This window comes from Brassica rapa, chromosome A08, assembly GCF_000309985.2.
Source record: "Brassica rapa cultivar Chiifu-401-42 chromosome A08, CAAS_Brap_v3.01, whole genome shotgun sequence".
Lineage (NCBI taxonomy): Eukaryota > Viridiplantae > Streptophyta > Magnoliopsida > Brassicales > Brassicaceae > Brassica > Brassica rapa.
In genome coordinates this window covers 8698425-8726404 of record NC_024802.2, presented here as the reverse complement: position 1 = coordinate 8726404, position 27980 = coordinate 8698425, and the positions used below count along the sequence as shown (strand labels likewise).

At 36.3% G+C, this 27980-nt stretch overlaps 3 protein-coding genes and 2 long non-coding RNA genes across 7 annotated transcripts; 2 read left to right on the top strand and 3 right to left on the bottom strand.

The window, feature by feature from the left end:
* Window positions 1-2372: 2372 nt before the first annotated feature.
* Window positions 2373-9583, bottom strand: LOC117127240. The gene is made up of 2 exons (XR_004450147.1): window positions 3298-9583; window positions 2373-3138 (listed from the first exon to the last, which is right to left on the bottom strand). It is a non-coding gene; the product is annotated as an uncharacterized LOC117127240 (long non-coding RNA).
* Window positions 9584-9826: 243 nt separating this feature from the next.
* LOC103833801 (primary amine oxidase 2) lies at window positions 9827-17064 on the top strand. Of its 2 annotated transcripts, none has more exons than XM_033276892.1 (5): window positions 9827-10849; window positions 13137-13521; window positions 13627-13740; window positions 15888-16432; window positions 16716-17064. In XM_033276892.1, the coding sequence occupies exons 1-5, from the start codon at window positions 10059-10061 to the stop codon at window positions 16921-16923; spliced, it is 2043 nt and encodes a 680-aa protein (XP_033132783.1). In that variant the 5' UTR covers window positions 9827-10058; the 3' UTR covers window positions 16924-17064. The 2 variants fall into 2 exon arrangements, with proteins under 2 accessions (XP_033132783.1, XP_009108111.1); XM_009109863.3 differs by lacking the exon at window positions 9827-10849 and adding an exon at window positions 11189-12239.
* LOC108869454 lies at window positions 16614-24295 on the bottom strand. Its single transcript, XM_033276893.1, has 2 exons — window positions 17835-24295; window positions 16614-16901 (listed from the first exon to the last, which is right to left on the bottom strand). Exon 1 carries the CDS (start codon window positions 24293-24295, stop codon window positions 23261-23263), a length of 1035 nt encoding a protein of 344 aa, XP_033132784.1. The 3' UTR covers window positions 16614-16901; window positions 17835-23260.
* A 1498-nt stretch (window positions 24296-25793) lies between these two features.
* On the bottom strand, window positions 25794-27130 carry LOC117127241. Its single transcript, XR_004450148.1, has 2 exons — window positions 27007-27130; window positions 25794-26533 (listed from the first exon to the last, which is right to left on the bottom strand). It is a non-coding gene; the product is annotated as an uncharacterized LOC117127241 (long non-coding RNA).
* LOC103833800 (protein MODIFYING WALL LIGNIN-1) lies at window positions 26318-27980 on the top strand. 2 transcript variants are annotated; one of them, XR_004450140.1, is made up of 4 exons: window positions 26318-26553; window positions 26638-26828; window positions 26910-27456; window positions 27509-27974. XR_004450140.1 is itself a non-coding variant. In XM_009109862.3 (4 exons), exons 1-4 carry the CDS (start codon window positions 26428-26430, stop codon window positions 27505-27507), a joined length of 540 nt encoding a protein of 179 aa, XP_009108110.1. In that variant the 5' UTR covers window positions 26318-26427; the 3' UTR covers window positions 27508-27980. The 2 variants fall into 2 exon arrangements, 1 of the variants encoding a protein (XP_009108110.1); XM_009109862.3 differs by having other exon boundaries at window positions 26910-27108; window positions 27484-27980.

The following is a 27980-nucleotide window of genomic DNA, read 5'->3' as shown; positions in this document are numbered from 1 at the left end:
TTTTGTGTCTGCTATAAATAGCTACGGTTTTGTCATGAATTTTGTGTGCTATTTGAAACCATAAACATGATTTTAAACCCTAAATTTTGGGTAAATTCGTTCAAGCTCTTTGTAATACTATGAAAACGAGAAGTAAGTAAATAATAAGTAGGAATCAAGATCAAAAGTATTGTTTTGTTTATCTTTATAGTTGGAACTACAACATATTGGATAAAAACCCTAGTTCTAGCCGCCTAGCTCTATAGAAGAATCCTTATCTAGTGTTTGGGTCCCTCTATTATAGATAGTCGTTAGTCGGAAATTAGGTTTCATCCTTTCAAATCCAGAAATATGGAAATATCTTCCTTTAGTATAAGTTTTCCATTTTACTTAGAGGCGTGAATGAACCCGGGTGTGGAACCAAAATTTGTTTAGGCAGGAATCAAAGGGTGGCATCCTACTCGAAAGCATGAGTGGTGACTCCCTGAATTAATTATCCCCAACAGTTTTCCCCTTATCTTTTGATTTCACGGATGAAGTTAGGAGATAACATTTGCACTTTGATCGACTAGAGTCATACCTTCTCATAAGGTGTATGATTAGGATGTTGCTGCTTCAAAGTTTTTCCGGGTTGTTCTGGCCTGGACCATATAAGAACCCGGTACTTGATATCTAATCGCGAGTAGTAGAAGAATATATATGTCGATCCGTTGGTGATTTTAGTCCATGGTCGTACGAGATCATGTGATCTGGTGGTATTTGTGATCATGAATTCATAATTCAGTGATTAACGAGATCCGTCTTTTGGCGGAAGGATTTGGTGGCACATGATTTGAGGGGCACATAGTCTTTTAGGCACATTGCAGATCAGGTAAAAGAATTGTCGATATACTTCAGTGTGTACCTTGTATTCCTGCTTCTAGTCAGATGAATCCTGGCCTGGACCAGGAAATAATTTTTATGATGCCACAATGAGCAAAGATTTTCGTTTGGATGATAATGATCGCGTAGATCTGCCAGCACCTATCGAGAAAAGTTTTTCATCTTGCAGGAAGCATAAACTTTTAGTTTGGAGGCTGGAGCAGAGATTTGATAGGAAGGAGAACTTATCTTATAAGTGAAATCCGTTATGGTGGATTATTTGAATTTCTTTGGGGGAGTTTATTTCCCTCTTAACGAGATATAGTTGTTATGGTCATCGAAATATTGCTCTTTTCTTTTTTCATTTTCGGAAAGAAACCTAGGCTTAGGAATGTTAGAATTTGATATACATATGCCCATGGAGTAATCCTTTTTATACCTACTTGACAACTTTGTTTTCTAAAGCTTCGAACGGATGGAAGAGTGTCTCAATTTTTTTTTTCCATCTTCTTTCGTAGGTGCATGAGGCCAAAACAACTTTTTGAGAGCCACTTTTCCTTCCCTAGTTCTACATGGAGTGGTGTTCCCAAAGCTGATCATGTTACAGTGGCTCCTTGAGGTACTATCATCCCCATGGTTTTGGGAGGACCGGACTTTTTTGAGATTATAGAGGACAAGATTCTTAAAATCCAAACGAAATTCTCCTACATCCATCGAATGGCAGAGCCCAACAAGATTTGAACGGGCTTTTGATGGAGGAATGGATGAAATTCCATTTATGAGACCTTCCTGGTGGCAGGTTTTAGAAGGGGAACACATGCTCTAATAGCGGAAGTTTCGTCGTACTTTGGTATTTCTCCTTCACAACTCGATCCTCTTACTTGGCGAACTCTAATTTTCGCCAAAGTACTGAGAGAGTGCATATCCTTTAGCATATATAAGATTTTTTTATGATATTCCCTTACTCCACTAGCTAATAGAAGAGAGTTCTATCATATTTGTTCCCGAGATGCCCAACTATTTGTGAAGGAACCGTTGAAGGCTACCTGAGATATTATACCTTTTGGGAATCACTGGAATATGAGCTATATGTTTATGAAGGTCAGATGGAGAGTTCTATCATATTTGTTCCCGAGATGCCCAACTATTTGTTAAGGAACCCTTGAAGGCTACCTGAGATATTATACCTTTTGGGAATCACTGGAATATGAGCTATATGTTTATGAAGGTCAGATGGGCTTCTAGCTTTCCCCTGTTTTGGCATCTTGTTGTAAAGATTCTTGATTTCGAGATCTGGATTATTTATATAACTCTTAACTAATATGCATCTTCGTGTTAGCTTTCTCCCCGTCAGTATCATTTGATACGAAATCATTGGTGTAGGAGGCATTGAGCATTTCTAGGATATTAGATGGGTTTCATTCTTGGTGAGTCGGGAAGCTTTGTTTCACTGTCATATCTAGGGTAAATATCCTGCTCTTTGTGGTTGTAATTACTTTGTGGGTGTTACTTACCTTTCCATTTTTATTTTATATTTATAGAGAATAGGCTGGAGGTTCTTGCAACGGCTATTTTTGAGCGGGCCATGTATTGTAAACCCAACAAAGAATTTCGTCAGTATCAATTTGTGATGGGGTCGATGATGATTCAGGAGGGCTTTATCCTATGTCGGTTCCTGACAGAGGATATATACCCTCTGGAGACCTATCTCGCTAATGGCATTCTTTTTTTTTACAGTTTTAATTTTTGGTTTTTGGATTTTGTCATTGGTCATTCGATGACCATTCTTTGTTTTTGAGAACATTTTTTTTTTTATGTATTGAGCTTTATTCACTGCTTTACTCTTGTTTGTTTTTTTTTGGCCAGTTGTTTGCATTCTTCTTTCTAAGTTTCTTTCATTTCTTGTTGTCTTTATTGGGCCTTATGATCTGCTTGATCGGCCTTTTTCTTGGACAACATTCAGAAATATTATTTATTATTAAGGATCATGTAAAGATTATATACTTTTGTAGGAAATATTTTCTAATTTTTTAGAGACGACGCCAATTGTTTAATCTTGAAATTATACACTAATTTAATTGCAGGTTATTTGAAAAACGTATATTGATGATAAAAAAATAATTACAAGAAAATAATATGATTATAAGAATTATGTCAAATCAATAAGAACAAAGAAATGATATAACCTTAGTTTTTGTTTCAAACTGTATGTGTTTTTAGTCTCCTTATATATAGGATATCTTTTTTATTTCCTTTAAGTCAATCCAATTCAGCTCGATCGGTTTTAATTAGTCTGAACTAAGGTTCCGAATGGTAACTGCGGTTTGAGCAGTACGAAATAAGCGGTTCAACTATGGTACGGTTTTAACAGTTATAAAAATGTATAGATATATAGTATATATAGAGATTTTTGTTACTGTTAACTGTGTGGTCGGGACTATGGTTACCATTTGAAACCTAAATTCTATTTATTTAATGGATCTTGTCTGACATATTTTCCATCTCCAATATTCACGTGGTTCTGACCGACATTCACGTGGTCCTGACCTCATATATCAGATTATCTAGAAGATAGTTCGAACTTCGATAAAGAAAGTGACAAAACGTGGTCTTGATGAAAAGAAAATTAATTTAATTACAAAAGCTCGTGCAGTATATATTGGCAAAGCATATTTTTCCAGCTGTAAAAGTTCACGCTGGACCTTGACAATTATTACGCTATATGATATGGTTCTGCACTTATGCTTATCTAAAGAACAACTCTACAATATAATATAAAGAGAATACTAATTTTGCTGGCCTCTCAAGATCAAATGATCTGAAAATATGGAGTGTATTTGGTTGGCAATTAAATAGTATTTATATTGCTTTAGATAAACTATGATAAAAAGAATCATAATCATCAAGATCTAGTTAAAACATACTTAAGTTTTAACGGATGACTAGATTCTGATCTCCCATTTCAAAAGGTGGATATTTAATATTTGTATATTTTTTTGTAATTAAAAATCATATTTGTGTATAAATCTTAATCGAAATCTATTTTATAAAATAATAGCAATTCAAAAATTAATCCGGCATATACCTGTTTCTTTGTAATCATATTCCCGTTTATTTGTAATCATATTTGTCTATTCTAGATCTTGATCTGTGTTTCAAGTTCGGATGTAATGTTGGTTTGTAATTTTTTTTGTTTTTTCGTGTAAATATGTAGCATTTTTCTGCAATCTTTTTTTATATGTTTTAAAATTTAATTTTATATGTTTGTGTATAATAATTTTTTTAAATTATTAATAAGAAGTTTTGATAATTATATTGCATTTGTGATGTTGCATAACTATACAATTGTGCCATTCAATACATTAATTTTGCACTTTATTCTTAAACAGTTGTTATTATTTTTTAAATAACAAAGTATAATTATAATTTTGTTTAGTAATTAAATAGATAAAATGTAAACTAAAAATTTATATTATATTAATGATTTTTTTTTACAATTATAAAGTGCTTATCTTACATGGGCTTTTAACAAAAGGATATATATGAGAAGTAAAACCTACAATCAGCTTATACTATTTTATATTATTTTTGAAGTTTTTATTTTATTTTCAGATTCTAACAATAATATAAAGTTTTATAAAAATAATTTTTATTTTTACACACATATATATATATATATATATATAGTTAATGAATTTTATATGTTTGTGTATAATATATTTTTTTAAATTATTAATAAGAAGTTTTGATAATTGTATTGAATTTGTGATGTTGCATAACTATACAATTGTGCCATTCGTTACATTAATTTAGCACTTTATTCCTAAACAGTTGTTATTTTTTTTTAAATAACAAAGTATAATTATAATTTTGTTTAGTAATTAAATAGATAAAATGTAAACTAAAAATTTATATTATATTAATGATTTTTTTTTTTACAATTATAAAGCGGTTATCTTACATGGGCTTTTAACAAAAGGATATATATAAGAAGTAAAACCTACAATCAGCTTATACTATTTTATATTATTTTTGAAGTTGTTATTTTATTTTTAGATTCTAACAATGATATAAAGTTTTATAAAATAATTTTTATTTTTATACATATATATATAGTTATTGAATTTTAAATTAGATTAAAAATTAAAATTTGTTTTAATTACAATGCCAAATCAATATCCGATCCAATTTTTAAAACATTGATTATAGTATTTTACAAAATGACCAGATGTTGCTAAATAAGTTAAACATTGTTTTTAGTGCTGAATTTTGAACTTGTGCAAGATTTTATATTTAGCAAAATAGGTTAAATTTATTAGTTTGGGTGTCCATCAATTTTTATAAACATATAAAGTGGACAGTTAAATACAAACAATGCATCCGTTATATGTTTTTTACAATGCATCCGTCTTAATTTATTTTAGTGACCATTCAGTTTAGTTTGCTTTTTATTGTGAATTCAATAGAAATTGAAGTTTCAATATTTTCAATATATGATCATCCACCAACGTTTGAATTAGAGTGAAATGGTTCCCGAGATTTTAGGAATTAAAGTGGAGGGTTAATAAAAAGTAGTTATAGTTATTTTTAAGGAGGTTATGTGACAAAAAAATATAGATCATGTTTCTAATTTAATAGAATACTAGATCATGACCCGCCCGCCCGGTCGGGCGGGTTTTCATTCTTTTGCGAAAGCGGGTTGTGTTTTTTTTTATTGTAACGCAAAATTTGCTATGAAACTTGTGTTTTGATTTTGTTTGTGTACATTATGAAGTTAATTTTTTAAACAATTATTACATAATTGCTCAGTGAATTTATTATATTCTGACGTCTAATATATTTTGTGTGTAATTTCAAAACATTTTTTGATATATATTATATTTCAGTTTGGTTTATTTTCAGGAAAAAGTTATAAATATAACACTATACAATATTACTATACTATGTAATATATAAAACTATATATGTTTATATTTGTTTTAGAAACATAATTTGAACCAACGTAATCATAACACCAACATTCTGTCCCAACGTATACATGTAATTTACACGCAAACGAAATTGAACTTTCTTTTTCTCTTTCCCCATAGCTTGAACCGTTTTAACCCCATGAAGATCCACGACTTGTCCAATAACATCTGTATGAACAACAATACATAATGAATTTACGACAAAAGAATTCAAGATCTGTCCAAAACTTTAGTGAGATCATAATATTCATTACAAAGTAATCAATAAACATGTGTACCTTTAAGAAAAATATTTTTCTTCTCTTCTATATTCCTTAACTCATCGTAACTTGAAAGAGAAAGAAAAACATGATCAGATAGAAAATTACATCCAGTTACCACTGTGTCGCCTGAAAAATCAATTTGTATTGATGAATTGTTGGGCGATATTGTCCAGAAGCGGCTAGAACTTAAAAAGTATCGATAGTTTTCCACTCTCAAACCGGTAAATCACGTTGGAGACAAAAAAAATTGATTCCTTTTGCAAGATGCTGCAATCTTTACACCCTACATAACATAAAAATTCAAATTATATAATGAATACTATAAGATGGTAACTAAAATATAACAATAAACAATACTGACAGTTTCATCAGCTAAGAAGCATTCAAATGTGTCGCCTCCAAAACTGGTGTTTTGTTTCCAAGCATGAAGTACTTTAACGCGGATTAGCCAATTGTTTTTTAATGGTTTGACACCATTAAGTAATCGAAAGTGCTTAGTTTCGTCATTCTTTTTTTTGGAGCTTATCGTGGATGTGTAAATATGATTTAGAAGACCAGTATTCATAGTTTAATTTTGGGGCAAAGAAACGAATGTACCACCCAAATATTCACTAAACCAATTAAGAAATCTATAATAAATACCAGATTCCATAAAAGTTTTTATTTCAAAGTAAAATTCGAGATATCTATATCGGTTATGTAAATAATCATATGCATCGAATATACTACACAATTATTCCATAGGGCAATTTCCTAATCTATAATAAATACTAAATCACGCAATATGGTCACCAAGATATTATGCATATTTGATACGACTTGGAGAAAGGGCTTTTAAGAAAAGATGTTATTGTTAAGTAAAAATTGATGTTTCTGTTATGAAATATACCGGAAGTATAAATATAGATATCAATTATTAACAGAAACATAGGAACTTCCAAATCGAAATATTGTGTTTAATCAGTTTGAAAAGAAAAAAAAAGAGTAACTAAGATGAACTTGTGGTATGAACCGATGTTCAGAAGTGATTTTTTTTTTTAACAAAATATTTTTATAGCATCTGTTCTGATATCTATGTGTCCATCGAACATTAAAATTGGTGCATGTATAATGTATTCTTGTCGTTTGGCATAGTCTAGTGGTTGGTTATTATTTTTTGTTTATGTTTTTAAAATTCAGTCCGATTTTAACAGGGTTATAAGACATAGTCGACGGCTATATTATGATACTGTATAGTTTGTATTAACATAGATATCAGTATAGGTTCAGTTATGGTACGTTTAATAATAATTATGTGGTTGGATATGGTACGTCTAATTCATAAGGGATTAGGCGTTTAATTAAAACTATGAAGAAGTCGGTTATGGTACCTTTAATTTATAAGAGATAGGCATTTAATTAAAATATGAGGTCCACCTTAAAAATCTACCTAGAAGAAGTTGTGATGTTTCTAATTTAATAAGATAGATTTTTAAGTAGGTTATGTGACAAAAAAAGTATAGGTCATGTTTATAATTAAATAGAATATTAGGTGTTTGGCCGCGATTTCGCGGATGATAATATTATACAAAAAGTGCATGTTGTGTTTATAATGTTATAATTGTTGAATAATAATTAGAAATATTAAAATTTTAGCATTTAATAGTTTGATAATCAAAAATTTTAAGATCTATTTTAAGAATATATTAAACAGTATTTGAATCTAAAATTCGAAGATAACTGATTGTAAAACTAATTTTTATTTTAGCATTGGAAAAAAAATCTAATATATCAACTATTGAAATTGCAAGATTTAACCTATGAACGTATATGTAACAAAAATTTATTTAAATAATTTATATTTTAATATATAAATAGTGTGTTATAATTTTATATGATTTAAATGACTTATTTTTTAAAACATAATAACCATAAGTCACTTAAATTACTTCTATTTTAATAGATGAGATAATAAGTGTAAAATAATTCTATATGATTTATAAATCATTATAAATATACATATATATATAGTTATAATTAGATCTAGAAACATTTACCATTTTGCATCTAAACGAGATGTGCTCAAGATTTATAAAAATAGATTTGATAAAGGTATCGTAAATGATTTAGAAACTCTAATAAAATGATTTTTTAGGCCAGAATTAAAAAATGTTTTTAAATAATTTCAAAATCTTTATAAATGATTTATAAATCTCGCGTGGGTTTTAAGAAATATAAAATTTCTAATAATGCTTTATATACAAATCTAATTCTTTATATAAGAAAATACAACCATTATATTTATTTCTATGAAAATGTTTTAAAATATTTTAAATAATTAGGCTGAGGCGCATATTAATCATGCACACAGATCTGATCAGGCCCGATTGCGAGTGAACCCGTCATTGCCCACTACCTCCGGTAGATGGTGCTTTATGGATGGTTCATGGAAGGAACATGATAAATTTTCGGGACAAAGATGGTGTAGTACTCTGGAAGGATTTGATAGTTTGATGGGAGCAAGAAATACTAGAGTGTGTCAATCTCCCCTTCACTCGGAGATAGATGCACTCATATGGGCAATGGAATATGTGAGGAATTTAAGACAGTAAACTGTTACTTTTGCGATGGATTGTTCTCAGTTGGTGAAGATGGTTTCTGAACCTGAAGAATGGCCCGCATTTGTAAGTTATCTGGAAGATATCAAGATCCTACAAAGAAGTTTCCACAGCTCAGAGCTCATCCATATACCAAAGATGCTAAATTCAAGGGCGGATAGTCTAGCATGCAGTGCAAGAAAGCAACCCTTGTTTGTAGTCCATATGGATGCGGAGCTACCAGTTTGGTTCACATAGTCTATATGAGTCTGTTGTTTGCTGACAAAAAAAATAACAATAATTATAAGTAAATAATTTATAAAAATAAAAAATTTGATGAAACATTATATATTTATTCTATAATTATGCAATTAGTTACCATAAATTACTATTTGTAATATTATTTGTATTTTTTGGTAACTTGTATTAATTGGTTCTAGTGTTTCCTTTTATTTTAGATTTGATTAAAATAAATATTTAATAAAAGTCATCAACGAATCAAATTATAACAATTTTTTAAAACTTCACCAATGAGTGACACTTCTCAATTAATATATAGGGAGATATGTTAAAATCGTTTATATAATTATTTCTATCATACCATATGTATTTATTTAAATTTCTATAATGTAATCTATGATATTTAATTGTTTCTATAAACAAATTATGTTAATTTTTCTATCTTAAAATGTTTAATTGTTTGTTTGGTAATATAAAGATTAGATTAGGAAGTTCTAGGATTAGTTTCTTTTTTAAAACTTTAATTAAATAAATGAAAATTCAAATACGAACAACCAATTAAATTAAAAGAATTAATTCTAAACTTCACCTATAAATGACATCTAAGTACAAGTCACTTAAGTGACTTCTCAATTAATATATAGTAGGATATATGTTTTAATCGAACCTAAGAGCATGTTTATTACAGGTCTTTTAGGTTGTGTCTCTTAGCGTAATATAAAATACGGTCTCTTAGCTTTTAACTAAAAAAACTAAGAGACGTCTCTTATTTAAGAGATGTCTACGTCTCTTAGCTTTTTTAGTTAAAAACTAAGAGACCGTATTTTATATTACGCTAAGAGACACAACCTAAAAGACCTGTAATAAACATGCTCTTAGGTTCGATTAAAACATATATCCTACTATATATTAATTGAGAAGTCACTTAAGTGACTTGTACTTAGATGTTATTTATAGATGAAGTTTAGACCGTATTTTATATTATGCTAACAGACTCAACCTAATAAACCTACAATAAACATGCTCTTATAAAAACCTAAGTGTTTATTGATTTCTTCCGCGCCAAAAAAATATTAGTTTAAATCCTCTTACGGATACACATTTGCCTATAAATTTAAACATAAACCAAGTCCATTAAATCAAACAATAAACCGTTCACAAAGAACAATATGGCTCAACTCCACTTCACCATTTTCATCTTCTTTTCTTTCATTTTTGCAATCTCATCTTCAAGCTTTGCTCCACCGCGTCACCCATTTGATCCCTTAACCGAAACCGAACTCAAACTCGTCCAAACCATCATTAACAAGACGTACCCCATTGGTCCGAGCCACAAGTTTACTTTTCAATACGTTGGTCTCAACGAACCCGACAAGTCTCTAGTCTTGTCTTGGTACTCATCACCGAAACACAACATCAAACCACCTCCACGTCAGGCTTTCGTCATCGCTCGAGACAACGGAAAGTCTCGAGAGATTGTCGTTGACTTTTCTTCTCGAGCCATCGTCTCTGACAAGATCCACGTAGGCAATGGTTACCCTATGCTCACAAACGACGAGCAAGAAGCAGCCACCGAGCTTGTTCTCAAGTTCAAGCCGTTTCTTGACTCGGTCACAAAACGTGGTTTAAACGTTTCGGAGATTGTGTTCACGACGTCAACAGTTGGCTGGTATGGTGAGAGTGAGGCGGAGACGGAGAGGGTTATTAGAATGATGCCGTTTTATCTTGACGGGACCATTAATATGTATCTTAGACCTATTGAAGGAATGACGATTCTCGTTAACCTTGACGTGATGAAGGTAACGGAGTTTACGGATAGGTTAACGGTTATTATGCCGAAGGCTAACGGAACGGAGTACCGTATCTCGGAACTTAAGCCGCCGTTTGGCCCGACGCTTCAAAATGCCGTCTTTATGCAGCCGGACGGTCCAGGATTCAAGATCGATGGACACGTCGTGAGGTATAATGATTAACAACTGTTGCTAAAAAAAAAGGATTAACAACTATGACTTAACGGGAGACACACCGTTAAAGATGAGATCTTGCTATGCTCTATATGGAAACTAAAGGTTTAAATTTGAGGGAATAAATAGTTATTATCTGAATGCTTTTTACAAAGGGAAAAAATTGTCTTTTTTTTGTTATCGGTTCGTACATTATTTAAGAGATGTCTACGTCTCTTAGCTTTTTTAGTTAAAAACTAAGAGACCGTATTTTATATTACGCTAAGAGACACAACCTAAAAGACCTGTAATAAACATGCTCTTAGGTTCGATTAAAACATATATCCTACTATATATTAATTGAGAAGTCACTTAAGTGACTTGTACTTAGATGTTATTTATAGATGAAGTTTAGACCGTATTTTATATTATGCTAACAGACTCAACCTAATAAACCTACAATAAACATGCTCTTATAAAAACCTAAGTGTTTATTGATTTCTTCCGCGCCAAAAAAATATTAGTTTAAATCCTCTTACGGATACACATTTGCCTATAAATTTAAACATAAACCAAGTCCATTAAATCAAACAATAAACCGTTCACAAAGAACAATATGGCTCAACTCCACTTCACCATTTTCATCTTCTTTTCTTTCATTTTTGCAATCTCATCTTCAAGCTTTGCTCCACCGCGTCACCCATTTGATCCCTTAACCGAAACCGAACTCAAACTCGTCCAAACCATCATTAACAAGACGTACCCCATTGGTCCGAGCCACAAGTTTACTTTTCAATACGTTGGTCTCAACGAACCCGACAAGTCTCTAGTCTTGTCTTGGTACTCATCACCGAAACACAACATCAAACCACCTCCACGTCAGGCTTTCGTCATCGCTCGAGACAACGGAAAGTCTCGAGAGATTGTCGTTGACTTTTCTTCTCGAGCCATCGTCTCTGACAAGATCCACGTAGGCAATGGTTACCCTATGCTCACAAACGACGAGCAAGAAGCAGCCACCGAGCTTGTTCTCAAGTTCAAGCCGTTTCTTGACTCGGTCACAAAACGTGGTTTAAACGTTTCGGAGATTGTGTTCACGACGTCAACAGTTGGCTGGTATGGTGAGAGTGAGGCGGAGACGGAGAGGGTTATTAGAATGATGCCGTTTTATCTTGACGGGACCATTAATATGTATCTTAGACCTATTGAAGGAATGACGATTCTCGTTAACCTTGACGTGATGAAGGTAACGGAGTTTACGGATAGGTTAACGGTTATTATGCCGAAGGCTAACGGAACGGAGTACCGTATCTCGGAACTTAAGCCGCCGTTTGGCCCGACGCTTCAAAATGCCGTCTTTATGCAGCCGGACGGTCCAGGATTCAAGATCGATGGACACGTCGTGAGGTATAATGATTAACAACTGTTGCTAAAAAAAAAAGGATTAACAACTATGACTTAACGGGAGACACACCGTTAAAGATGAGATCTTGCTATGCTCTATATGGAAACTAAAGGTTTAAATTTGAGGGAATAAATAGTTATTATCTGAATGCTTTTTACAAAGGGAAAAAATTGTCTTTTTTTTGTTATCGGTTCGTACATTATTTTATTTTTAACCTGAAACTTTAGAACTTAAAAAAAAAAATTGAGTACAATGATTTCATCAGTAATACTTTAAAATAGTTATGATAAAACATGAATGTTGCTTTCACTAATTAATTTTCAAGCCAGTTTGCCGATAAAATTTTAAGCACCAGTCAATTATTCTCTTAGCTAAAATATAAAGTACAAAAAACTGTGTGCTACCTTTTCATTATTTTAGTATTAATGATAAATACAATATATGGGCAGGCGAGTAGTTACCATCTGAAACATGTGTGAAAAAGATAATTGAAAACTGAAAGTTCTTTGTGTAAAGGACCCATGGACAGTGAGTTTGGCTGATTTTTTCTATTTGGATTTGGAAATTTATCACATCTCTATTGTTTCCTTTCATGTGCGGTTATAACATTTACGTGACTAAAAAAAACTAAAGATCGCCCTATCCCCACACAGATACTTCAGATTTCAAACTTTGGAACTACTCTTATTTCTGAATTATTATTTTGCTATCTGTATAATTTGAATACTAACAATAGGTTGTCCACAGCTAGAAAAAAGGAAAAAACTAGCGCCTTCCATATGATGCAAGCATATATCTATTAAACTTTCAATAGTTAAAATCAGAAGTTTTTTTCTGCTTAAACTTAAATCAGAAGTTATTAAATACTTATTAACTGTATAAAATGTCGTGGTGAATAGATGGGCAAATTGGGAGTTTCACATATCGTTTGACGCTCGAGCCGGTATAGTAATCTCTCTTGCATCCATGTTTGACATGGACGTTAAAAAATATCGGCAAGTTCTATACAAAGGCCACTTGTCGGAGATGTTCATACCTTACATGGATCCTAGTGATGATTGGTATTTCATCACCTATCTTGATTGTGGCGATTTCGGTTGCGGCCAGTGCGCCGTGTCCCTTGAACCATATAGAGATTGTCCAGCAGGTGCAGTTTTTATGGATGGGGTTTTTGCAGGTCAAGATGGAACTCCTGCGAAAATTCCAAATGTTATGTGCATTTTTGAGAAATATGCTGGAGATATCATGTGGAGACATACGGAAGCTGAAATCCCAAACTTAGAAGTAATTTTACAAATATTATGTTTATATTATCATCGAGAATGATTATATCTTATGCAGATTCTTATGATATAAAAATGATTTTTGTTTTTATATATGTTGATGCAGATTACAGAGGTTAGACCGGACGTAAGTCTTGTAGCCAGAATCGTGACCACCGTTGGGAACTACGACTACATAGTTGACTATGAGTTCAAGCCTAGTGGTTCCATCAAAATGGGGGTAAAACAGTCTTATCCTGCCTTAGTCTATTATATAGCCTGCTATACATTTCCTTTATTATATAACTAGGTAATAATCCGCGCCTTACGCGGAATGTGATTATTAGTTTCGTTATTTTTAATAAAAAGACATTAAATCTGTTTAATCTGGATATTCGTTCGGTTTTCAGTTTTTTTTGTTTTGTTTTTAATCTTCTAAAATATAATTATTATTTTAAATTAATATTCATTTAGTTTATTCGGTTAAAATGTTTGATTTTTTTTGTTTTTTTAGTAAAAACCAAAAATTAATATTATTTATTTATTTTCATGTTATGAATTTTAGATAGTCGTCATGTCGAACTATTAGTTTCTAAACAGAAAATAGTTTAAGAAAAAGAAAAGAAAATTATTAAGATAAATTATTTCACTACAATTTGGTCGGTAGCGAAAGAAGTATTAAGAAAAAATATTTCAACTTTCAAAAAATTAGATACTTCAGTTGTGGTGAATACTTAGTTACAATGTGCTCACATCAAGGTGCAAATATATATGTATGTAAAAAGTATATAAAAATAGTTGACAAATATATAAAGATATTGTTAATTAATATTAAATGACATTTTTTTCAAAATAATACATGGAAGATAAAATTAAAATTAATTTAAAATAAAAAAGTCTTGACATTAGTCATTTTTCATATAAATAAAATAAAATTGTATCCGTAAATAGAGGTGGACACAGATCGAATATCTGGGTATTTGGAAACATTCGTGTCAATTCAATCTTTAGCCACCTAGATATTCGGTGACTCGGATATCCGAATTTTTTTAGAATTTTAAAGAATATCCGATTTGATCCGTAAATAAAATAAATTTTTTAAAAATAATTGAAAATTTTAATAATAACATTTTATTACAAAAATAAAATATTATTTAACTTTTAAAATTCTAGTACCTAATATAATAAATTTAATACATAAAAATATTGTAAAACTGATATAAAGTATAATATATAACATATATATATCTATAATTCTTTACATATATGTAAATATATGCATATAACAGATCGAATTAGATATAGGTTCCTTAAAATATTGGTATTTGTGATTTGCGTCTTTTTGGATATTGTATTTTAGTATTTGATTTCTTTTGTAGAGTTATAGATATCCATATTTTTTGGTTCAAGTCGAAACGGATAACGACTCGAATCAAAATTTATGAATATTTTGCTCAACTTTATTCGTAAAAAATAAAAATAATATATATAGTTTGGCTTTTGATTCGTTATCTATTTTTATTCGAACCGAAAAATTTAGAGTTTATTGGAATCATGAATGGGAGTTTATATTTAAAAAAACGCAAAATACATAGTGTGAACACATTTATAAATATAGTGTAAACACGTTAACATATTTATTATCGAATTATTGTGAGACTGCCACGTGTTTATTACAGTGTGAATACATTTATTACAATGATTCTCTTTTAATATATAAAGGATTTAATATTATAGTGTTCTTTTTAAGAAACGATGACAAAAGAAAAAAACCAAATCATGATTGAACCACAACTGTATGATCCGGATTCTCGACTTTTCTCATTACGTTTTGGCCATTAAAGATCCAATCACTCGGTTTGAATTTAGCTTTTTTAGTTTTTCCTATACATAATATATACATGAAATATGATTAGAATCAAAATTTCGGTTCGTTTGGTGACTTTGTTTGAGTTAGATCGAATCGGTTGGATAAGTTTACACATATTGAACACTCCGATAAAAAATATAAATTTCAATAAATGCAAATAATACTTCTTTTGTTTCAAAACAATTTAAATTTTGGAGTTTTTACACATATTAGAAAACATCTTAAATTTTAACTATAAATGCATTATTTTGTGAATAAATGTTTTCATAATTTTTCTTGTATCAAAATTCAATAAAGTACATAATATTTTTAAAATTTACAGTTACCATTATTTTCTAATAAAAATACATTGAAAAAAAAATCAATCATTTTGAAGGGAATTGTATGAATTTTAGTTAAGCCAGTAAATGTAATTTACAAAAAAATTGTTGGAATTTAGATTTGCTTTGTTGTTTTTTTTGACATCTATTTGCTTTTTTTATAGTCTGATTTTATTTCTGCCTCTTGTATATGCGTAGGTGGGCTTAACCGGTGTTTTAGAAGTTAAACCGGTAGAATATACCCACATATCCGAGATCAAAGAAGATGATATTCACGGGACAATTGTTGCCGACAATACCATCGGTGTTAACCACGACCATTTCGTAACGTTCCGTCTTGATCTTGACATCGACGGTTCACCTAATTCTTTTGTCCGTAACGAACTCGTGACAAAAAGAACCGCAAAATCTGTTAACACCCCGAGAAAGAGCTATTGGACAACGAGTCCAAAGACGGCTAAGACCGAAACGGAAGCTCGGGTGAAACTAGGGTTGAAGGCGGAGGAGCTCGTGGTAGTAAACCCAAACCGAAAAACTAAGCATGGCAATGAAGTTGGCTATCGTTTACTTTCTAGTCCACCATCAGGCCCACTTCTGGTCCAGGATGATTATCCACAGATTAGAGCTGCATTCACCAACTATAACGTGTGGATCACCCCGTATAATAGGACGGAGGTTTGGGCGGGAGGTTTGTACGCCGACCGGAGCCACGGAGACGATACATTAGCCGTGTGGTCTCAGAGGTAATTCACATCTCTATTTAAAATTCGATTATATTTGGTACGTTGCATGATTTGAATAACTAATCGTATTTACCATCTTTACATAATAAATATATAACAAAAACTAACATGAACTGGTAAAGAAGTTACAACTGAATCTCATATTTAAAACATTAAAGATTAGTTCTTTTTGTGTTAGATGTAAAGTTTAAGGTACGTATATTTTGTATTTAGAAGAGAAATTGTTACGTCTTTTTTAAAAAAAATTGTGGGACTAAACGTTATGTGTAACCGAATGTGACAGGAATAGAGAAATAGAGAATAAAGATATAGTGATGTGGTACACCATCGGATTCCACCATGTCCCAAGCCAAGAAGATTTCCCAACGATGCCTACATTATCCGGTGGCTTTGAACTCCGACCTACCAACTTTTTCGAACAAAATCCTGTCCTCAAAAGCAAACCCATCAAGATCGCCTCTGCTAAAAACTGCATTCCCAAAAATGATTAATAACTAGCTTATAAAAATCATTGATGATTTTGATTTACGTCATTTTGATCTACATAATTATGGTGGACTGTGACCAATCAAGTAATAATTATGATGTGGTTTCGAATAAATTGCTTCTAAAATAATCATCATCTTCGTTAATCAATTAGAATTTTTAACCTTTTTGTTTGATCCAAAAATGGTGTTTATACTGGTGGTTTTGGTTGAATCAATACAATAAAAGAATCTAAGAATGAGAATTAGATTCTTGAGGTTTAAGAGAAAATCTTTAGATGAAATCAAATGGGAAATGAACATAAAAGAGTTTATTGATCAAAGATTGTATTACAAGTATGATTACTAGTGTAAAGTAAATCTAATAATCCATAAACTCTTTACAAGATGTGTTCTTAGTGTAAAAATGGAGAGGACCACCACTAATAAAGAGATAGTTTCTTATTTATAGAATAAAGATGGCTAGGGTTTCATAAGGAAGTGGGTCTAATTAAGTGTCTAATGGGCCTTGAGGAAGGATGTAAATCCACCCCCAACAGTAAGCCCCCCAAGTTCGTAGAGAGAGATTAAGTCGATCTTTATGAATTTTACGAATAGGGTTTATTAGACAATTAATTAGATACATTCCTGCCTATGATGATTTAGGCGAGTTTACTTTGAACTTGTGCTTAATAAAAAGCAAATTTGCTTTAAACTCGTGCTTAGCGAAAGACGAGCTTACTAAACTCATGCTGAGACGGAAGCGAGTTTATTGAGAGCTCGTGCCTAGTAGAAGGAGAGTCTCTATAAACTCATGCCTAGCCAAAGACGAGTTTTTGTAAACTCGTGTCTAATGATAAGCGAGTCGATTGCAAATTTGTGCCTAATAACAAGCAAGTTCAATTTAAATTCGTGCCTAAGGTACCAGTTTACCGAACCCGAAGTCTCGTGTTGAGATCGTGTGTGCCGAGCAAGTTGTTTTGTTGATCCGCGCATTGCCGTGACTGGTGTAGTCGGCATAGAAGATGTTTGCTGAGATCGAAACTAGACTGCCGTGGGCTCACTGGTGTGGTGAGTGCGAGCTCGTGATTGGCAAGTCGCCAAGAGTTGTGAGAACTGTGATCTAGTTGGCGCCAGTTGCAAAGAAGGTCTCATATTCTTCATCTTCTCCACTTCGCTTGTGTAAGAGAAGAGTGCTCGTATCTCGTCTGTGCGATGACAATATGAATTTGTTCATGCTGAGACAGGATACAAGAAAAGTTGTGACCTCCTGTATTTGCTCCACGTACAAAAGCACTTCATTCTACTATACAGAGAAAATTAAACTTAATTAATTTGATCTCGTATTGAAAATTGTGTGTCTTAAGACACAAGCAAGCATATAAATTATTAATATGGGAGATCACGTTTAGTATCAACCTTACTAACAAAATATTAAGTGAAGATTTTGTTCTATCACAAAGTATAAAGCGGTGATATATGACGTAAACAATTAACTAAGTAGATGAGAAAACTTATCTCATCAGATTTATTGTCTGTCATGGCAACAGCTACGAGGATGATGAACATGATCTCAAGATGGGCGTTTTGAGGAGATCACGCCAACTGCTCCCCGCTTTTGCCGAGGTAGTGTACTTGCTGAGGTTACACCAAGACCAGTCTTGAGATTACGACGAACCAGTCTGAACGTAAAGCTCAAGCCGAGAAGTGAAGTCTCTGGATAGATGAGTTCTCTGCGATCTCTTTGATTTTTATTTATGACCAGATGCGAGATGGAAAGCTATGGATCGAGAAGAGTTGATCTCCAGTCCTCATCGCACCACTTTTGCCGAGCAGAATCACCATGTTTGCTGAAACTTTTTTGCATTGTCGCAACAGAGTGGAGAGGTTTCTGCAACGCTTTCATGGCTTCTGAAAAATCCGTAAAGCTGTTGCTGGATAAGGACAGTAACAGAAGAGACTTCTTCATCTTAGAGCAGTGGCTGAGAGAATACACAAGTACGTCATGATTAAACCTTGCTGATTCTATCATGTTTATCTTCCTCAGCACGTTTAGCTCCTCGTCCTCGTCATGTTTATCGCCCCATCAGAGCTCTTGCTGGAGCGAAAGAGATTAGAGATGGAGGCCCAAAACAGCTCGGCGTTGAATCCAAATGCGTAGCTTCGTTGTCGAGATTAAAAGAGACAGAACTTGTTACGGTGATCTTGTCGCAAGGAAGAGACAGAGCATCGTATCACAACAAAGCTCAAGCCGCAATCTTCAATGAGTTTACGACGAGAAGGTTTTGCCAATTAGGCAAGCTCGTCTCGAGATCTTCAGCGGAGAAGCAGGGCCTTGCCACCACTGAGCTCGCCTTGATGGAGAGAAGAAGCTGTCGACTTTGGAGCTCAATTCAGTAAAGAGTAAATCTTAGAAAAACATAGCTCAAGTCGTCAATAAGCTGTCGATCGCCGTTTTACCAGGCCTCCGTCACCGTTGGGCTGAGAGTCGCTCAAGGTCTGTATCCAGGTGATTCGATGTTGTTTAGCTCCCCAGGGAGGAACGGATGGAGGTTGAAGCTAGCACGAGCTAAGGAAGCAACCGGACCTCCATCGCAGCAATCAAATGCGAGAAAGTCTCCGGCTTTATCGGGAGCGGAGCAAGCTAGGGCTGATTTCTCGACGAGAGTGATGCTGATAACGCCTCTGCCGCTTAGTCTTCGCTGCTCGTTTTGATGATTTGGAGCCGATGGCCATTGTTCATGTACGGCTCCGTCGTCGGGATCTCGCCAGAGTGAATGACGAGGACGAGGTGAATACGTCATCTCTTGGGTTTCACTTGGGCTTTCAAAACAACATTTTTTTTTGAGGCCCAAACAGCCTGGGTTGTTTTTGGTGAAGATCGAATGTAGAAACCGACCAGATATAGGGTTTTCTCCCAAGTTCGATTTGATTTGATGATAGTTCTCCTTAGCCCCCTCCTTCTAGCGCCAACTGTTTGATCCAAAAATGGTGTTTATACTGGTGGTTTTGGTTGAATCAATGCATTTACGACGCTTCTACCCGTAGGGGTACCTTTTTCTTTTTTTTAAAAAAAAAAAAAAAAAAAAAACCCCGAGTAGATGCACCCCCGAAGTCATTTCTACTCAACCGAGTAAATGCGCTAACAACAGCCACTTTTACTCGGGAAAACACGAACTACGAATGGCTTGATCCTCAACCGAGGTACGTAGGCAGCCTTAACGGGTCCAGCTATACAAAAACCAAAGTTAAAACCTTGTTTAGACCTCAGTCGAATAAACAATGATTTTCCATACCTAACGGTTCACAATCCTCCAGCAGAGGACATGCGCACACTCACGTTCTTTTCCTATAAGCCATGTCCTGATCAGACACTTAGCTTAAGGACCAAACGGTCGCGAATCACCTATGCCAAAGAGCATTGACCGACCAAACAGAGTGAATCTTTTCCTTTTCCCGACTAACGCGTAACGGATTAGCTACCTGGCTACTCGATCGTCACCAGGAAAACGGACCAAAGAACCTTCCACTCTTGGAATCAGTTCTTTGTTTTCGAGAGTTGAACACTCGCTTGGTCGAGACCTCAAATTGAAACTACAAGGAGACCTGAACGAACCTTCCTAGCGTTTTTCTTTGTTTCTTTATCTACTTGCAAAAGCTAAGGTTCAGGAATCTAAAGTTTCTAGCCGAGTATATCGCGAAACTATAAAGATAGCTGAAACATCACTTAGAAAAAACTGCAAGTACAGATAGAAAACATAAAGGGCATGCTTAGCACAGCAACTCGCCGACTAAAATGAAATAAAGACATATGTCTAAAGGTACAACAAAAGGGTCTATCAAGACCACAAACACAGAAATATATAAATTACAAGTTCTAAAGAAATCAGATCGTTTGATCTTCATCATTCCCGTTGAGTGGTTGAGCAACAGAAGGTTCAACCGGGTTCTTAGCAATGGGAGTCGCATCCTCCTCCGGTCGAATCGAGGCAAGAGGCTCCACACCGGGCGAAGAGCTCGCACCGTCTCTCTCGATGACATCGTCGGTCTTCTCCTCCTCACTTGGGCGTGGTTGCGATATCTCTCCAGCATCACCATCACCCTCCTCGCCTTGATCCCCCGACGAAGAATCCGAGACAACAACAGGGTCTTCAACACCCGTTTTCTCAATCCCTTCATCGGTGGTTGGAGAACTTCTCTCGGGAATCTCCTCTAGGTCCTCCTTCTCGGGCGATTCCTTATGGGCGCTCTCCTCGGGAACCACGGCCTGTTCTGTCGGGGCCGATGTGACGTCACCCAATGGTTCCTAAGGCGGTTCCTCGGTCACCTCGCGCGAAGTGATCAGCTGGGAGGCTGTCTCCGGCCTGATCAGGTCCACGTTCGATCCGTAGGGGTCGAACGTCCTCTTAAACCTCTCTTCCACAAAACGAGAGGGGAGAACAAGCGGGGAAAGGGAGAAATCTCTATCATCCAACGGACTTACTCGCAGCTTGGTGACTTCTGCTTCATAAAGCTTTTCTTGCTCTGCGAACATGTCGATCATGTCTTGCGGGATCGCCACTCCGCTCTCCTTTATCATCTCAAGACATTTCTTTGTCCCAGAAGCTTGCCCGTACAGGTTTTTCGCCTTCCCAAGGGCGTCTACACGAGCAAAGTGATCTCGCACGCGAGTAAAAGAGCGACCCGCCTTCTCGATCATAGCAGTTTCAACCCTTTCTCTTTCTCGGGTGACTTCTAGAGCCCGGGAGTCCTTCAGACGTTGCCTCTACCTGACTAACTTGTCGACTGCGGCGTCCCTCTCAGCGAGTAGCTCGGCCTTTTCCTTTTCAAGGCCCGCAGCGACTCCTTCCAGGTGAACCTTCTCGCGCACCAATTCCTTCTTTGCCGCTCTGTCAGCCTTCAGCTTGTTCTCAAGCTCTTCGAACTTAACTCGAAGAACTTCTTTCTCCTTCGCTGCCTTCTCATTATTCAGCTTGAGTTCAGCTCTTACCTTTTCGATGACCTTCAGCCTAGTCGCAGCCAACTTGTCTGCAGCTCCTAATTGGGTCATCGTCTGCTTCAAGGTAGTATCATACCTTTCGACAAGGAAGTTCATGCTTCCATCACTTTGCAAAGAAGCAAGAAATTAATCAGTCAAAACGGCTAAGCTCAACAGTTTCACAAGCAAATACGGAACACACTGCAAAGGAGGAGCAAGGTTACCCGAGCTCTCAAGGCGGCGGCGTCAATGTACTCATTCCTAAAGAAGAGATCCTCCAACTGCGGTAACTCTCTCGTCCCACCGCGAATTTGACGCGTCAGCTCCGCACATCGCAACGGGTTAAGGATCAGGGGGGTCTTCTCGTCGTAGAGAAACTCCTTGCGGTCGGGATATTTGACCCTCCCCTTTTTGGGGAGAGAGCCTTCTAAACGAGGACCCCTACTCGTAGAAGAGCCGGGGACGGATTTCTCGCCACCGGCAGGCTCAGACCAAGAACCACTCCTTTGCGTCACGGCCTTCCTCTTCTTCTCCAAAGGCACGTCAGGAGTCGTCTCATCCTCCCTAACGGCATCAGTTTGGGTTGGCACGACGACCGAAGAACTAGGCTCAGTTCCAGCGACCTTTTTCTTCGTCTTCTTTTTAGGACGCTCTGCGAGTATCGCGTCGCCCTCAGTGGCCTCCTCGTCTCGGGAAGTCGCCTCGTCGCGGGTTCTCTTTTTCTTCTTCTTTATCTTTGGACCCTCAGATGACGTGGCGAGAGAAGCAGACAAAAGCGGAGAGGTCTCATCCGACGGCTTCTCTGTCGTCTTCTTATCCTTTTTCTTCTTCTTTGGACTCGGATCTGGAGCCTCGACACTAACGCCCTCCTCGCGCGAGTTGGAAGCTCCCTCTTTTGAACCTCCACGATCTCCAGAAGTTTCGACATCTCCAGAGCCAGTCGCCCCAGAGGGGTTAACCGGAGCCGATTTCTTCGACAGCAATTGCAGTCTTCCCTTCAACAGAGCACTCAGATCCGGGACTCCTTCCATTTCCCTTGCTTTGTTAAGAAGATTCTGTTGCTTGCGAGTAAACAGAGAAAGACGAGACCTGCGGGGACCGACTACACACGGAAGTCTCGACTCCCAATCAACTGCAAAAGATAAAAACCTAAAGTTAGAGAATCGCAGAGTTCAACCTCAACGAGTCAGAAGAGTTTCAGGAAAGGAAACAACAAAACCTACCTCTAGCAATTCTAGCTTGTTGACGACGGATCCACTCGCGACTAAGGTCCGGCCAACGAAGATGACTGTGAGCTGCGATTGCTTGGGCACTCTCAAAAAACTTCTCCGGGTAGGCAATCGTATTCGGATGACGAACTGCATAAAAAGGAAGCGACAGAGACAGTTAGTTTTGTTGAGTAAAGAACAGGAAAACTACGAGATCTCTACCAAGTTCTTTATTCCATAAAACGCGGTAGTCGTCCCCAGGCGGTTCCTCAAAAGCATGTTCATCAGACTTAACGTAGAAGTATGCGCGCTGCCAGTCCGGCGTCTTGTTCGGATGACCAGTTAGGACGTTGTAACTCGAACGCATCTTCACCGAGAAAATCCCATTTGGCTCCGCCTTTGTGGAGGTTAGTTCTTCGAATACTCTCACGCTCATCGAGATATCCATCTCCGCTGCCAAGACCATCAACATCACGGCTATGCGTAGCGACCCATTCAACAACTGAGAGATCGCGATATCCCTACGGAACGCGTACGACGTGATCAACCGAGGGATCGGGAACCAGAGCTTGGTCTGGTCTTTGAAGTATGACTCGTACACGCATTGATATCCCATCGGAGGCGACCAAGGACGCTGTTCGATAGAAGGAATTAGGTAGGTAACGCCGGCGCCGCCACATTGTCTCAATAAATCCTGCACAGTCTTGTCGGATGAGCAGGAGCTAAACACATTCCCCCATGATTGGACCCGCGGGTCACGCAGCACCTCCGAAGGAAGACGGGGTAACCTCTCGAAGATCCCGCCCGGATGGTAAATGACAGGGCGACAGTCAATCCGGTCATAGCGAGTACTCCGAATCGCAAGGGGATGTTCCAGTCGATCAGAACCAACTCCTCGACGCGCTCGCCTACGGGGTCTCACGACCGCTCCAGGCGCTTCAGAACCGCTACCAACATCATCTTCAAGACGTCCCCCGCCTTCGACGTCTTCCTCGTCCTCAACTTGCCGCTCTTCCTCTTCGCGAAACTGTCGGTGGGCGTCGGCGACTAAGAGACATTGAGAGAGACTCAGATTCTCTGTATCTCTGAGAGCGTCCTGATGGATCAGCTCGAACTCGTCTAAAACACCACCATCTGCGTCCTTGGCCGGACTTGAAGAATCGGCGATATCTTTCCCTTTTTCTTCGCGAGACAATCGACTCTTCGAAGCCATGACTATCGATTCGGGGACGACTAGACCGGAAATTAAAATAAACCGCACCGTCCTAGAGACGTATCTAGAGAGAGAAAATAAATCTAGAGAGAAGGGAGAGAAAGTGGAATACCTGAGCTTGCAGAGAAGAATGACGGGAGCAAGGGGGAAGAGCCTATTTATAGCAAAAACAAGGGCACGCCCTCCGAAGCGTAATCATTAGGTCTACAGGAGCCTAAATGGGCCTCAAAGGCCGCCTAAATACCCAAAGGCTTACTCGTGACGGTTCAGTTTCTCGCTCGAACCGGTCTCTAATCAAGGCGCTCGGCCAAAATTAATCTCCGGTTTCGGTACAAACCGGTTTTCTAACGCAAACCGGTGAGATCAACTTGAATTCGTACACACTAGACGACTCTCTGGCCGAGTAAAACGTATCCTACGACAAAAACCTCGACGAGTAAAACAGGTCAGGAAGAAGTGTTTCTCTAAGCGACTAGAAACGTCGATCAAACGGCAAACGACTAAACATGTTAGGACATGTTATCCGAACGAACCTGATCCACAAATTCACTGAGACCGCTGCGCCGCTCACAAGTGAACTAGGGGGGGACTTATTGTAAGAGATGGATTACATCCCTCCACAAGGCCCGCCAAATAACAGGTCCTAGCCCAATAAGCTCAGCTAGTTTAGTCGGCTCAGCGGCTAAAGGTGCTGACTCGGCTCCAGAGTACTTTTAGCCGATCAGATAAGCCGATCGATGATACTCGGCTTGGAGGGAACAGTTCCAGGGCCTGCATACTCGGCCTTTGGCGACGAGGCCCAAAAGACAGGGCAATTAGGGCATCACCGGCAAGGACACTATAAAAAGAGAGGAACATACAACGACAAGAGGACTTTTGGACAAACTACACACTAAGCAGCTAGATTTAGGGTTTCCCATTTGATCACTCAGATCTTGTTGTTTAGCCCTCTAATCTTGTCTTCTTACTCTCCCGACAATCTTGTAATTCCTTGTCTGATTCTAATAAAAACGTCTTTAGTCACCTCATCTTGAAGTTCATCTTTCCATTTAGCTGAATCTCGTACAAACACTTTTGGCTTTGAATTAACATTTTCAATAGAGTTTCGTAGAATAGAATCCCACGTTTTTCTTTAATATACTCAACCTGTAATCTATACCGTATCCATTTTTCGAGAGATTCTTGATTTCTAATCTTATATTCACTTTGTTCGCTCATTGTTTCTATTTGCCCGCGGGCCCCGCCCAATTTGACCCGCTGCGGGGCGGGTGCGGGTCGAAGAATTTGAAAATTTGCAATGGCGGGTACGGGTGCGGGTCAAGATTGTTTTAAGCGGGGCGGGTGCGGGTCAGTCGAATTTGAGTCGCGGGTACTCGTTGACCCGCAAATTTAAGAAAAAAAGATTTTTTTTTTAAAAAATGTTTTTTTTTATAAAAAATATATTAAATCTCGTAAATATTTATATAATTTTAATTATTAATATATTATTTTAATATAATTTTTTAAAAATAATATTTTTTAACTATATAATAATTATTTTTAATTAAAATAATTATTTTTAATATAATTAATATTACCCGCGGGTTAAGCGGGTTACCCGCGTGTTTTTGCGGGGCGGGTGCGGGTAGAAATTTTTTTGTTTGTGAGTTATGCGGGTCGATTTTTTGAATCAAAAAAATGATTCAACCCGCAGCGGGGCGGGGCGGGTCGGGGCGGGTTGACCCGCAAACCCAGCACTATACAAGTCTACAACATTTTCTTAAATAATCACTAATTCAAATTATTTTCATCCAAATTGCTGTGAAGTTGAACGAGTTGTTTATAACCAAATAAAGATAAAGAAACAAAATCAAATGAAAAAATGAGTCAAACCCGCTTGAGACACAAGAGTTTATTCTATTCATAATTCATAATCTCAAGATTACACAAAAGCCAAGCAAAGAACCCAACAACCCAACCATCACAACAAAGAACAATTAAATCCACTTTCTACAAAACGCCAATATGTATCAAAACGCCCATCTAGCTTAACAATAAATATGTATACGTTCACATAAAGATAATTCTCTGTAACTGTGGAGTAAGCCTCAAGGAATCTCCTCTTCCTTCTCTGGGGACTATAGAACAAATCAATGGAGGTTCAAGAACAAGATACGCGGAAAAAGCGACCTGAGTTCTCTCCCATTTTCATATTCATCGTTTTCCTTGGTCTCTTCGCGTTTTTCCTTTGCCTCGCGTCTGAGTTTCAGAAGGCTAAGGTAAATAGTTTTGCCAAGTTACTTGTTTCTTAAATCATGGTTTTTATGTTCTAATAACACAAGAATCTGGTAATTTTTTTTCAGGGGAAAGATCTGAAATGGGATGGAGAATCATGTTATCTTCCCGAAAGTCATGCTTTCAAGTTTGGAACCGCTGCTCTGGTTTGTGTTTCAGTTGCTCAGATCATTGGAAATGTTGTGATCTGTAGAGGTTTCTTGAAAACACACAAAACGGAATCGACGCCATTTTGTCTATTTCTTCTGTTGTTTTCTTGGTAAGAAAAGCTTTATTAAATCAAATTAACCAAGAAAAACAAATCAGTTCGTTGTTAATTTTATAACTTCTTTAACTGCAGGGTTAATTTTGCGGTTGCGGTTATGTTGACGACCGTTGGTGCAAGCATGAACAGAGAGCAGATATACGGCAAAGGGTGGCTAAACGGTGAATGTTACCTTGTGAAAGACGGTCTGTTCGCATCATCGGGCGTTCTGTGCGTTTCAGCACTGGGTGCAGTTCTTGGAGCGTTTGCATCCAACGTCAAATCATCATCACAGGTTGACACTCAAAACAAAATTCTTACCCACAATGTGTAGTAATTCTCTTTTTTTTTTCTGCCCCTTATAACTCTGAAAGTTAACTTGAAAACAAAGAAATACGATCAGATATGACAATACGATACTCATTAGATCGGTTGTTTAAGTGTTACATATGATTTTTATGTGTGCCCATATCATTTTTGTCTATTTTCGCGTTTATGATTGTGTTTACATCAGCATATCATTTTAATATATACTTGTATATATATAACGACCAGAAGTAGTTTCAAACATTTTAATCCGTGTATTTACGTTTATAAATTGCAAATGCTATTCGATAATTTTTGTTTTGTTTGTTTTTTACATGTTTTGAACTGACATTCACACATGTAGCCTACACACAAGGCTCTAGCGTGAGAATCCGCGTTTACAAAAAAAAATGTGCGTTTTCACTTTTGTGGCCAACCGAAACGTGTTTTGGCGAGGACAGTGAAATAAAGAGATGTTGACAGTGCGTCTAGTGTGATGGAGACTGACCATCTTCTAATTTAAATTGATACCACTAGGCCAAATGGCCAGTACATCCAAGGCAACAGAAACACGTCTTGGGATATACACGTCCCTACCGCAATGTATAAAAGAAAGAATAAACAGCTAAATATCGTTTTCTTGTTCTTTAAGCAATCATTTCTTGCCCTTGGTGACAAAAAGAAAGTTCCTAGGTTACATCACTTCAAAATGTTTCAGGATATGCACACTTTATTAGCTGCAGAAGAAAGAAGTCTCAAAAACGAAAAAAAAAAAATCCTCATCTTTCTGATAGAATCTGTAACGAAACACACCCACAAAGGAGAAACTGATAATTCCTTCAGTAATAAAACAGATCGATT

What these genes read in the sequence shown, in the direction of transcription:
- LOC103833801 (XM_033276892.1), top strand. Translation starts at nt 10,059, where the DNA reads ATGGCTCAACTCCACTTCACCATTTTCATCTTCTTTTCTTTCATTTTT. An exon ending in ATCGATGGACACGTCGTGAG is followed by an intron (nt 10,850 to 13,136) that starts GTATAATGATTA and finishes CGTGGTGAATAG; the next exon opens with ATGGGCAAATTGGGAGTTTC. An exon ending in GTGGTTCCATCAAAATGGGG is followed by an intron (nt 13,741 to 15,887) that starts GTAAAACAGTCT and finishes GTATATGCGTAG; the next exon opens with GTGGGCTTAACCGGTGTTTT.
- LOC108869454 (XM_033276893.1), bottom strand. Translation starts at nt 24,295, where the DNA reads ATGGCTTCGAAGAGTCGATTGTCTCGCGAAGAAAAAGGGAAAGATATC.
- LOC103833800 (XM_009109862.3), top strand. Translation starts at nt 26,428, where the DNA reads ATGGAGGTTCAAGAACAAGATACGCGGAAAAAGCGACCTGAGTTCTCT. An exon ending in CTGAGTTTCAGAAGGCTAAG is followed by an intron (nt 26,554 to 26,637) that starts GTAAATAGTTTT and finishes ATTTTTTTTCAG; the next exon opens with GGGAAAGATCTGAAATGGGA. An exon ending in ACGTCAAATCATCATCACAG is followed by an intron (nt 27,109 to 27,483) that starts GTTGACACTCAA and finishes TCACACATGTAG; the next exon opens with CCTACACACAAGGCTCTAGC.